The following is a 13,454-nucleotide window of genomic DNA, read 5'->3' as shown; positions in this document are numbered from 1 at the left end:
GATGTTCATTGAACATCTTTAAACCAAACCTGTCTTCTTACCTAGCTATGATGTACTCAGAGTCCCTCACGTGGCAATTCTCAATGAACTGCTTTTATTGTGAAAAGCTAAAAGGCTCTTCCCACCCCACACCCAAAACCATAAGGTATTCACCAAAGTGAAAAGTGTCTTCTGAGTAGTTATGTCCTCTTCCAAACAGTGCATAACATAAGCAGGTAAAACACCATCACTTTTCATTTCTATATTGCTTTTCTTTGGGAAGGCTGAGTTTTCCTCTCTTGATGTTTACTTGGCTTTATAACATTGCTAAAGACAGATTTAGTATTTCCCATTTTATATAAAGTGAAACTAAATCTTGGAAAAGGATAAAATTAGAATCCCAGTGTCCTGGTACTTTAGCAATCCTTTGTAACATCATTTATATTCACCTATTTAGGGTGTTAGGAGTTAGGAAGAAAAAAAATAATGAGATGACTGCTTTGGGAAATCAAAGTTGTTCTGCCTTGACCTGGGATGGCAAGTCAACCCAAATCCACCAAATTCTCCCCATTTCTGGGATGAGAAAGATCTGATCAACCAATATTATCTATGTCATTTCTGGCCTTAGAGTACTTCAAAAGTTCATGGAAAGATAGAATTAAAAGATAATACTATCTTCTCCATGAACTTTCTGAAGTACCCTCGTGTGTGTGTGTGTGTGTGTGTGTGTGTGTGTGTGTGTGTGTGTGTGTGTGTGTGTGTGTGTGTGTGTGTGTGTGTGTGTGTGTGTGTGTGTGTGTGTGTGTGTGTGTGTGTGTGTGTGTGTGTGTGTGTGTGTGTGTGTGTGTGTGTGTGTGTGTGTGTGTGTGTGTGTGTGTGTGTGTGTGTGTGTGTGTGTGTGTGTTTGCGGTGTGTAGAAAAGACCCACCCATAAACTGTAGGAAATCTGTCATTCAAAGCAAGCCCTCAGGCTCCCTCCCCTTTGTCATCTCAATGCAACCAATGTGACCACCATCCTAGCTTTTATAAAAGAAATTGCTTGTCACCCAGCAATAAAACTTCCTAGGAAAAGGAAATCTATTCTTATAGAAACTTAAATATATGCATTAAAACGAAGGCTTTTAAGCAATGTATCTCTTTCTAACTTCTGAAAACAAAAAGCTATTCTTAAAAATCTTTACAAAAAACAAAGTACACTAAAACAACATGTGGCTAAAGAGAACATCCCCTCTTTTCAAGGCTGTTTCATTGGAATATATGAATTTTAAACCTCTGACTTAAAAGAACCTCATCAAAGTATCTAATTCAATGCTGGATGTAACCTATACTTACAAAAGAGGAAAAAGGATTAACAGTGATCAGATATCTTTATGACCTAGGCTTAACAGGATTTGCCTGGTCTGCTTGTTGGAGACCGTTCTAATGAATGGGATCTCCCCTTGTCCTCAAGCTCTTCTCTAGGCACACAGTTTCCATCGGACAACATTAGAATAAAATACCCCCAAACAAGACTTAATATTAGCCACTGGCACTTACCGAAGGAATGATTGATCACTTCAAATAAGGCAAAGTAATTAGCTGTCGTACTGTCCATGCCAACTTTTGCTGCAATAGCCTAAAGTGTAAACAAGGTAGATTTGTTTCAGGAAAAGTACATTAGACAATGCTGCAGGAAAAGGCAGATGTATGCATGTGAAAGGGAGGAGAGGGGAAAGGTTCTGCTATCTTGGCTTCACAAAAACTAAATTCATGGTCCATAGCTATCCTTCTTTGTATGGATGTATACATGCACACATGTATACATATGTATGAAAGAAAAGGAAAAGATACCTGTATTTGACCCAAACAGCTATGATCTCCGAACATGAGTTTCTCCCTTCCAATACAAGCTGATAATAGTCTCTCCTTAAATATCAGCTTTGTCCTCTGAAGTATGACTTCATTCCACAAGAGTCTTTTTAAACACCACTTATAAGAAATGTGCTTAATAGAACAGATCTTAAGAAGAAAACAAATTCCTTAAATAGACAATTTCACACATGTTCAGCCTATATTTAATATAGGCCGTTAACACACAAGATCTCTATCTTTGATTCTTGAGCTTAAAATATTGTTTGAGTTTTAAAATATTGAATTTTATTCAAGCTTTACAAATTATTTTTTATTTTTCAGATGATTTATTTATCAGGCTGGGGAAATTAGGCACCTCCATTTCCTAAGAATTACCATCATCAATATCCACATGAAAATAGCAAAAATGTTGGGGCAACAGAGGCATAGTAAACACAGATCAGTCTTTCTAGGAACTAAGGTCCTAACATGACAAAAAAGAAATTGAAAGACTCCAAATCCAGTTAAATAAAAATTTAAATTACAAACAACAAAAAAAGCACAAAGTAAAAAACACAAACTAGAAGTAATAAAACTCTTCAAGATCAATCCCAATATAAATAAGGTGTTAATTGAACAAGATAAAACTGCTGAATATTAGTATCTCAGTAAACCAAATATAATTATATCCCTTCTTCCTATATGTGTTCACATATCAGGCCTAGGTTCATCCCTGAAGTGATATAAGAACTAGAGATTATAAGCGTTCTAAATTACAATTGCATACTGCAGTGGATAGAAACTGAAATGCTCTCAAGGTTTAGAAAATGACTTTGGCTAGAAGTCTCAGTAACAGGGTAACAGGAAAAGTACAAAAAAACCTAGGCCACAGAAACATTGGAAAAAAGCAAAGAAAACAAAACAAAGCACCAGCAAGCTGTAAAACTAGGGTTTTTCTTGCAAATATTCTATCATTGTATAACTTAGAAATGCCTCAGATCTTCACACATCCTTTGCCATAATATACAGTAGATGAACAAATGTATGGGGAATGTATTTTTTAATGTTTTCTCCAAAGGAGAAATAAGCATTAATACCAAGAAACTGCTTGTCTCCCTGACTATCTTGATCAAGTTAGGATTAAAGGCCAATTAAAAGCCTACAAGCAATGACTAAACCCAGCACCCAGATCATGATATTTAAATACCATTTCTCAGGAAAAGGAAACCGGATTCCTTGGGGAAATGTCTTATTCTAGATCTAGTGTAGGAAATATACAAAGATGAGCCCAGGGCATCTTGTACTAAAAAGCACGTATGCTATCATAAACTAATGGGTTGCATCAAAAGCATATAGGAGCAGACATGAAGGAGCTTCCACTGGCCAAACATGGATCAATTCGACCATTAAAAAGATAATAAATGCTATTGTCTAAATCACATTGAGTCTAAAAACCCACATGATATTAAAAAACATATATAACAATTATCTCATTGGACATCACTGAAATCAACTGGACACCAATTCTTTAGTCTGAAAACTAGCAATAAAAGAAACTAATTAAATATGTATCCTCTCTTTCCCACAGACTGTATTTCAAGATAACTAAAAAGTCTTAGTTATTAAGGAAAAGTTATTTACAGAAGAATTCTAGTTAATAAGTGTAAGGAAATGAGAAAATTAGCACTTTATAACCTTTAATAAAATCGCTGATTAAGGCAACAATCATCAATGGATACACTCATTTAATAAAAGATCAATGAGAAACTTTACAATAGAGAGATCAGGTTATCAACACCTAAACCTACTGATTAATCTTAGCACCACTAAAAGTGAGATAACCAGATATTGTGTACCTCCTGTTGAGAAGCAACATGAAGTATATAGCACCAGTTATAAAGTATTCTTATCAAAAAAGCAGAACCTGAATCTAATCAAGCCTCTAGAGCAAACTTCCATTTACAGAAAATATAGGGAGACAGAAGGACATATTAAATGACACTACAAGGAGCCGGCCCGTGGCTCACTCGGGAGAGTGCGGTGCTGATAACACCAAGGCCACAGGTTCGGATCCCATATAGGGATGGCTGGTTAGCTCACTAGCTGAGCGTGGTGCTGACAACACCAAGCCAAGGGTTGAGATCCCCTTACCAGTCATCTTTAAAAAATAATAATAATAAAATAAAATAAAATAAAAATAAATGACACTACAAGGAAACAAACAGATAAATTCAGAATGTGGAACATTCCACAGGACACTGACCCAATTTCCACAACAAAACAATGGCATGGAAAAAAAAGTTGGAGAGAGGAAGGGTGACCACTCTATATTAAAACAAACGAAAACTAAATGTGATATAAGGACCTTATTTAGATCCATATTTTAACAAACCAACTGACAATTGGAAAAATTTGACTATGGAGTGGTTATTAGTTAATACCAAGAAAATAGTGCTAGTTTTGATAATGGCATTGTGGTTATGAAAGAAGAATGTCCATATTTTTTAGATGCATACTCAAGTATACACAAGTCCAATAACATGGGGATTTGCTTCAAAATACTTCAGGGAAAAAAGGCTACATGATGCAAATGTGGCAAAATCTTGATAATTATTAGATATGAGTGATAAGTACATGGAAATTCATTGTACTGTTCTGTTTTCATGTATGTTATAAAGCCTTTTGCAATTAAAAGAAGGAGGGGTTAATCACAACCACTACAACCTGGGATATTTACTGTACCTTTCTATCAAGAAGGGCAAAGTACTTTCACATTAATAATAACTTATTATGTGCCAGACACTCTAAGCACTTTATACGTATAAGCTCCTTTAATCTGTCTTTCTTAGCTTCACACCATCCAATTCCAAGTCTATTTGTTCAAGTTTAATTTACCTGATATACTTGGTCTGTAGTACTGTTCTTTTTAACCCTGACTGTAACTGTTGTTCCATCTGGTAATGCTACTCTCAGCTCTACGTCGGACACACCATTGTAGTTCTGGGAGAAAAGACACAAAGAAAGAGTTTATGATCCCGTATATCCTCACTCTCCCTGTAACATGGTAGCTCAACAGTAACGCACACATGCGAGAGAGGAAATGAGTTCCAATGAAAAGGGGAAAAAAGACACTTTAAAAGTCAATACATTTACAAGTCATAAAGCTGACCTTAGGCAGCAGCTGTTAACCTTTAAGATGAATAAGGAGGAAAGAAATATGTTGCAGCCAGCATGTTCACATTTCAAAACAGAAAACTTATATGAAGCAGTCGAGGTTAAACACTGATGAGATTTTTGGTTCATTCCTTCACCCTATTCAGAACTCACAAATGTGAAAAGAAATCAACTAAAAGCAGTGGTTTCAACAAATATTCTTTGGTTTCAATGGTCAGGCAGACGGATTGGCCCAAGGGGTATCCTAAATTCATTTCTGAACCCTGAAACAATCAGGACACCTTTGAAAGGAAAATGGATGAGCTGAGCATTCTGAGTTAGTCTGATGCCCAATTTTCTTCTAGCAAAAAGTAAACAATTCCTATTTTCCTTAATTCAAAAGAAATCCTCTCATTGTGTTTGATGATTAATAATTCCTCTAACAGATTTTTGATTTTGTAATTTTTATTAGAAACAACTATTTCTGAGAAAATCCATCTTCATTTACCACTTAAAGATGATCAAGATTTACCTCTTACCTACAAGTAGCTCACGCTCTTGTAAGCTAAAAATATAAAGTGACAATCTGATTATATGTATAAAAATGAGAAAATGAGATAGCAATCAGTACTGACTGAAAAAGTTCTTAGTGGAATGAAAAATTGATGACTTGGGTCATCAGGGAAGGCTTCAAAGAGAAGATGAACCTGGCACTGGGCCTTAAAAGACAGATAAGCAGGCTATATAAATGAAAAGGAAGTAAAAAAAAATGTATTTATTTGGAGAGTTTATGTTAACCCAACTCATAATCGATTATTTTAATTTATTTTCCCCCACAAGGAGCCAAGAGGAAAACAGTTACTAAAAACAGCATTCACCTACCTCATCTGATTCTGATAGGAATTCCTGCATGATGTCACTCTCACCAATGACTCGTATCGAACACACTGTAGAAAACAAAGATAGAATCTGGCATAAGGCCCTAAAATCAAGAATATAAGGTCAAGAATATATCAAGGTTCAAGTTTTTGTTTGTTTTGTTTTGTTTTGATGTCTGGCTGGTATGTGGATCTGAACCCTTGACCTTGATGTTACAACACTGTGCTCTAACCAACTGAACTAACCCACCAGCCCTTCAAGGTTTAAGTTTAAATCATCAGGGAATGATCAGGTAACATGCCATTCCTGGCATAGAGGATTTTTAGGCAAGACAACCATTCATGTAAATATAATCTGGGGCTGGCTGATTAGCTCACTTGGTTAGAGCATGGTGCTGATAACACCAAAGTCCAGGGTTTGATCCCTATACCAACCAGCTACCAAAACTAAAAACAAACAAAAATACACATAGAGAAAATAAATATGATCTAGTACAAAGGAATAATAAAAATGTAACTTACTAAAAATATTAAACATAGCCAGAAAAGAGAAATAAAAATTCTGTAAATCTAACTTTGCGGTCTTGTGTGACCTATTAACATGCTAGAACAACAGAACATGGGGGGAAAGAAGCTCGGGTAGGGAAAAGTCAATCAGGAATAAACTAAATATAAAACTGAAATACAAAAGGAAAAATATCTATTTGGCCTGGGAACAGACCAGTCAGAGAACCGTAAACATTTAAGGTCACTTTGGAAAAAATGGATAAGTAATTAAGAATTAAGCTGAGCACATCATTTTACTTCACTGACTTTAGCTTCAAAACAACCACCAAAAAAAAAAAAAAGTAAGAAGGAAAGCAGGCAGGTAGGTAGCTAATCATCTAAATCTAAGAAAGTTAATTTCCTGACACTCTCATGAGGATGGTAAATTACACTGATGATTTTGCTTCATTTGATTAAAAAAAAAAACTGTTCCCTTTCTCATTTCCCAAGAGTTGTATTCAGAGGCCAGTCCCTGTTAGAAAAAGCTAAAAACAGATGAGGAAGTTTCACTACCTTCTATGAGGGAAAATGGTTTTTCTTTAGGGATAAGGCTCCCTACCAAATTTTTAAAAAAATTCAACTAGGTCAATTAGTTCTTACATGAGGACACAGAATTACTAAATATCACATAATACCATTATTCTATCATACTGGTATTTTAAAGAAAAATATATGGCATACCTAGCAAATTATATAACTCTATAACATAGTAATGCAAGGTCTTTTTTCTGAACGACATCATAAACTATCTTATTCAGGAGATCTGTGTCATGTCCCTGCCTTTCTAGATAAACAAATGTTTCAGCATCCACATCCACAGACTCTTAATGTATCATTTGGAAGCTCCAAGACGAAAAGCAAATTTCAATACCTCTACCTTTGGCCTGCTTAGAACAAGAGAACTTTAGATCACCTACAACTTAGCAATCTATCCTTGGATACCCACAGAAAGAGTACAGAGTTTTCATGTAGGATATACCAGTGAGCCAAGAATTATTTTAATGAAAATGTCTTCTATACTGCCCACTTAGTTCCCAAATCAATTCCGCATATTGGTGAGTCTGTCTGTATGTGTTTGGTGGTAAATAATATAATCCTATAGACAAAGGTCCATTAAGGACCATCAAATGCATCAAAAACTAAATATTCATTTTTCTGTTGTTACGTGCTCAGCAAGCCAGTAAAACAGGTTACCAATTACTGTACTGGACATTTCAGTCTTGCCTTCAAAGCTCAGTTCATTCAACACTTACAGAGTCAGAAACTTGACTTACTTTCACTATCGAGCTTCAGGAAACTTAGCTATGCAGTTTAGAAGTTGCAATATATATCTAGATCCCATGTCTACTCAGGATAGTAAAGCTTAATGGGCTGGCTTACCTTTTTCTAGATATTCTTCCAACCCCCGACGTCGGGCATCTAATTGCTGTTCTGATAATGAGAATGGCCACTTCCCTGGAAGTCGGGGAAATGTAAAGTTGGCAAACTCTCTCTTCAGGTTCTGATGTAGGATGGCAAACTCCCGGTACCGCTTAGAACACAGCTGCCTCCCTGCCATGTAAACATTGTATACCTGGTGAGAGAGAAAACAAAGAAAACAAAGGAAAATCTACTTACTACAAATCACAAAATCATCTAAAGTCACGCTCAGACTATGTTCGAGGTCAATTTAAAATAAGACTTATTTTTAACAAACATTCCAAAAGTTTTATGTACAAAAAAGGGCTATCCTCTTCAAGGGGGGCATGATCTTACTTTTGCTATTAAAATTATCTCCAACACACTTTTAAATATCTTCAGAGGCAATTATCAGTTTTTAAGGGTGGATTTTATTTTCAGAAAGTTAAAAGTCATTCGAAGTAAATGTGATAAACGTAGCAAATGAACAAGCAAGGAAATTTGAGGGAGATGAAAACCTAAGTTTGATTATAAAGCAATGTGACTGATATTTGTGTGTGGCTCAAACTGGATCTAAAGTTAAATCCAAAGAAAATACATAAAAATGATTTAAGCAATAGTGGAATTTTTGTTAGCAAATAGACACTGCAAAAAGCAAAACATAAGCTAAGACCTTGATAATAATTTAATTTAAACCATATAGTCTCTGCTGTTTTCCTGACCCAAAAAGTTATCATATCCAACCATGTTCATCATTCCCTTGTTTTTCACTTTATAGTGGTTTTTTTTTTTGCATTTATATATAACCCTTAAATTTTTATTTTTCATTTTAATTTTTAAGGGTATTTTAGTTTTAAAAAAGAGTATCATGCTGAATGAGACTTTTTGAAACTTACTTTTCTCACTTAATATTATATTATGCAGCCTCATCTACAGTGTTATATATCTTTGTGGTTTATTCTGCTGTCTATAGCATTTTGTTGTGTAAATATATCATGATTATTTCGTTTTTAATGTGTTCTCCCACTGATGGGCCTTTGGGTTGTTTCTTGGTTTTAGCTATTTTGAACAATGCTACTATGAACATTTGTATATGTGCCTCCTGTTACATGTGCAAAAGAGATTCACCTGAATATATACCTAAGAGTGGAACTGCAGGGTTATAAGATATGTGCATATTCAACCTCAGGAGATAATGCCACACTATAAGCTAAAGTGGTTGCACCAATTTATACCCACTTCAGCAATATATAAAAAGATCCTCTTAGTTTTTGCCAATGGGATAGGTGTGAAAAGATTTTACTGTGGTCCTAATTTACATTTCCCTAATTACTAATGATGTTAAACATCTCTTCATATATTTATTGGCCATTTGAATGTTCTTTTTTGTAAAATACCTAATTTATGTGTTTTGCCTATTGTTATATTGAGTTTTTGTGTGTTTCTCATTGATTTGTGGAGTTCTTTATATCTTCTTGACACTATATTTTTCATTTGTGTATATTATGAATATCTTCTCCCAATATGTCACTAGTCTTTTCATTTTATTAAAAAGTCTTTTGAATTTTAAAAAGCTCTTAACTTTAAGAGTTAAATTTATCAATCTTTTTATAATCAACTTTTTTTGTATCTTAAGAAATTTTTTTCTATCTCTAAGCTAAAAGCTATTCACCACTATTTTCTATTAAGAGCTTTTAATTTTTGCTTTGTCATTCAAGACCTTAATTCATCTGGAATTGATTTTTCTACATAGTATGAAATAGAGTTTTGTTGGTATTTCTTTTAAAGCCAAGGATATTTAAAATAAACTTTTAATTGAATTATCCCTAAAACAAATATTCTGCTTTTACAGGACAATCTAGGGCCCTTCAGGTGGTCTGTAGTTAACCTCCCACTATAAACAACTAGAAAACTGGACACAATATAGGAAACAACTATTTTCAGACAACAGACAACAAGCAACTAAGAACTGTGACCGCTGAGAAAAGGGAAACAAACAAAAGGAGCCCTACCATAATGCTGGCTTTCTACCTGTAGGTAACTCCTAAACTGTAGCTCAGAGAGGGTCATCCAAACAGAGCTCAGCAACTTTACTGAGTTGAACAGACAGAGACTGGAGTTCAAAGAGGTAAAATTCTGCAGCTAGAATTTGCAGGGTAAGCACACAAAGAGAGACAGAGCTCCAGAACTCTGCATTGGATCCTCTTGAGTTTTGGCTGAATAACACTCCAAGGAAAGAACTATGACCAGGGGAGCTAGAAATGAACAATTTCCAGAGGTCACACAGAGCACTGAATCATTCAACTTCCCTCCAACCAGAGACCTCCCTGAATCTACATGGAATTCAGAAGGGAACTCCAAAAGACCATGTTTTAGGAGGGGGACTAATTAGTTCTAGAGTGAAAGCTAAACCACCCTAAAAGAGCTTAAAAACAAACCTCAAAAGGATCAAAGTAATCTGTAAGTAACTTTTGCATGCCAGAAAAAAATCCAACAGTCTTTAAAGGAATATAACAAAACCTAGCACCCAATAACATTAAATTCACAATGTACAATATCTAATCAAAATCAGTACCATTTCCATATACCAATAATGAGCTAGCTGAAAAAGAAATCAAGAAAGAAATCTCATTTACAATAGCTACAGAAAAAATAAATAAATAAAAATAACACAAAATACCTAGGAATAAATTTAACTAATGAGGTAAAATATCTCTACAAGGAAAACTATAACACACTGATGAAAGAAACTGAAGAGGATGCACAAAAAAAAATGGAAAGATATCCCAAGTTCATGGATTGGAAGAATTAATATTGTGAAAATGACCATACTACCAAAAGCAATCTACAGATTCAGTGCAATCCCTGTCAAAATACCAATAACATTCTCCACAGAAATAGGAAAACTTTTGAAAGCCAGAAATTAAGAGAAAACTTTGAGAGTAGCCAGAAAGAATTAAAACAGTACATAGAGAAGACCAAAAATTAAAATAAGTAGGCTCCTCATCAGAAACTATGCAAACCAGAAGACTGGAGTCACATTTTTAAAGTACTGAAAAAAAAAAAAACTATCAACCCAGTATTCCATACCCCGTGAAAAATATCTTTCAAACATAAAGGTGAAATGAAGACTTTTTCAGACCAACAAAAGCTAAGAGAATTTATTGCCAACAGACCTTCACTATAAGAAATATTAATTAACGGACATTCTTCAGGCAGAGGGAACATGATGCCAGAGGGAAACTGGATTTACACGAAAGAATGAAGTACACCAAAGATAATAAATATGCAGTTAAATATAAAAAGAACTCTTTTCTCATTTTTAATCTCTTAAAAGGTAATTGTTTGAAGCAAAGATAACAATGTATCATGGAGTTTATAACAGATACAGAAGTAAATGTGTAACAACAATGGCACAAAGGACGGGAGAGGGGAAATGAAAGATATTCTTTAAAGACTCTTATACTACATGTATTATACTATTTGAAGGTAGATGCTTTTAAGTCAAAGATGTATATTGTAAACCTAGTACAACTTCTAAGAAAATAAAAGAACAAATTATACCTAATAAAATAGTGGAGATAAAATGGAATCACTTAAAAATACTCTAATAATCCAAAAGAAGGCAGAAAAGGAGGAAAAAAAGAATAAAGAACAGATGAGATATAAATAACAAAGAACAGATGGTAGATTTAGCCTAACTATATCAATAATTATACTAAATGTAAGCAGACTATCAGAGATTAATTCCTCCAATAGTTTCATCAGTCGACTGGACACAGCTGAGGAAAGAATTAGCAAACTTAAAGACTGGTCAATAAAAAGTATCCAAATGAAAACAAGAGAAAAAGAAGTGCTAAAACAGAATAAAACATCCAAAGGCTCCAAATAAAAGACCAAGATTGCCAGATTAAATAAAGAAGCAAAACCTGAGGCTGGCCAGTTAGCTCAATTGGTTAGAGCGTGAATAACCAATTCACCTTAAATTATAAAAATTAAAGTGAGAAATTCACTTTAATTATAACTATATAGATAGGTTAAAAGCAAAGGATGGAAAATATATACAATAAAAATAAACAAAAATAATTAAAAAATGAAGTGACTATTATTGGCTACATGTCAACATCAGAAAGAGAATTCAGAACAAAGAATATTACCAGGGATAGAGAGATATAGTTCACAATGTTAAAGAGGTTTATTCATCAAGAAGACATACGGCCTCTTTATACATAAAGAAAAACCTGATAGAACTGAAGATTCCACTTCAGGTATACTTGTGTAAACTCGCTATAGGCCAGGTCCAACCCCCAGCCTGCCTTATAACAACTACAAACTCTGGACAAAATACAAAAACCACAATTACCTGAGGCTTCTGAGTAGTACACTAAAAACAAGCAGATAGTAGAGGGGGATCAAAACATGGAGCAATGACCTGCATTGGGTGAGGGGGGGGGGTAAGCGTCAGTACAAAGTAGTGTAACTTAAGCAACTAAAACATAATACCCTGACATCTTTCTGGCTCGAAAAAATAGGGAAAGAATTGCAGGCAACCACAGCTGCCACCAGAGTGGAGAATCCCCAGGGAGAGAGAGCCAGAGAAGGGGATCCCTTAATTCTGTGAATGAACACCACATGTATCTCAGGCTAATCCTTTCTTGAACAATATATACAAACACAAGTAGCAAAGTCTGAAAGAATTGAACTGAGACTTGAAGTACAATCCACAGAAGGTGACACAGCTTACAGTCAATTGTCAGGTAAAATAAAAACATCACCATCCCTAAGAATAATATCACAGAACACAGAGTCTACACAATGTAACATTCACAACATCCAGGATACAATCCAAAATTACTCAATATACAAAGAACCAGGAGGATATGACCCATTCTCAAGAGAAAAGACATTTAAGAGGCCAACCCCGAAATGACATAAATGTTGAAATGTTGAGACATCTATAATCAATGAAATAGAGTCCAGAAATAGAACCACACATTTCAATAGGGAAAAGATAACGCTTTTCCACACAAGTTGCTGAAACAACTAGGTATTCATATAAAAAAAAAAAGAAACTTGGCCCTTACATCACACAATATACAAAAAATATCATCTCAAAATGGATCACAAACCAAAACAAAAGAGTGAGAACTATGGTATGGCTACTTTGGAAAATAGTTTGGCAGTTCCTCAAAAGGTTAAACATGAGTTACCATATAACCCAGCATCCCTAGGTATAACCCAGGAGAAAACAAAACATATATCCACATAAAAACTAGGACACAAATGCTCATAACAGCATTATTCATAATAGACAAGTAGTAGAAACCACCCAAATGTCCATCAACTTATTTTTTTTTAATGTTATTTGGTAATAAAAATGAAGTTCTGAAACATGCTACAACATGAATAAGCCTTGAAAATATTACGCTAAGTGAAAGAAGCCAGTCACACACACAAAAAACATATTTAATTCCATTTATATAAAATGTCCAGGGCCAGCCAGTTATCTCACTCTGCTAGAATGTGGTGCTGTTAAGACCAAAGTCAAAAGGTTGGATACCCATACTGGCTAGCTGCCAAATAAATAGATTAAGTAGGTAGATAAGTAGATGGATAGATGGATAGATGGATAGATGGATGGATGGATGGATGGATGGATGGATGGATGGA

The 13,454-nt window shown here is 34.7% G+C and overlaps 1 protein-coding gene across 1 annotated transcript in view; it reads right to left on the bottom strand.

Annotated features, from left to right (window-relative positions):
- SNX27 (sorting nexin 27) overlaps nt 1-13,454 on the bottom strand; it is a 72,365-nt gene that overhangs the window by 25,363 nt on the left and 33,548 nt on the right. Inside the window, exons 3-6 of the mRNA XM_063105216.1 lie at nt 7,767-7,959; nt 5,845-5,909; nt 4,705-4,809; nt 1,516-1,594 (exon numbers count right to left, since the gene is read on the bottom strand). Of these exons, the coding sequence (XP_062961286.1) occupies nt 1,516-1,594; nt 4,705-4,809; nt 5,845-5,909; nt 7,767-7,959 (442 nt within the window). The remainder of the gene's footprint in view (nt 1-1,515; nt 1,595-4,704; nt 4,810-5,844; nt 5,910-7,766; nt 7,960-13,454) is intronic.

This window comes from Cynocephalus volans, chromosome 8, assembly GCF_027409185.1.
Source record: "Cynocephalus volans isolate mCynVol1 chromosome 8, mCynVol1.pri, whole genome shotgun sequence".
In the NCBI taxonomy this organism is placed as follows: domain Eukaryota; kingdom Metazoa; phylum Chordata; class Mammalia; order Dermoptera; family Cynocephalidae; genus Cynocephalus; species Cynocephalus volans.
The sequence above is the reverse complement of the archived record's forward strand: the minus strand, read 5'-3'. Positions and strand labels throughout refer to the sequence as shown.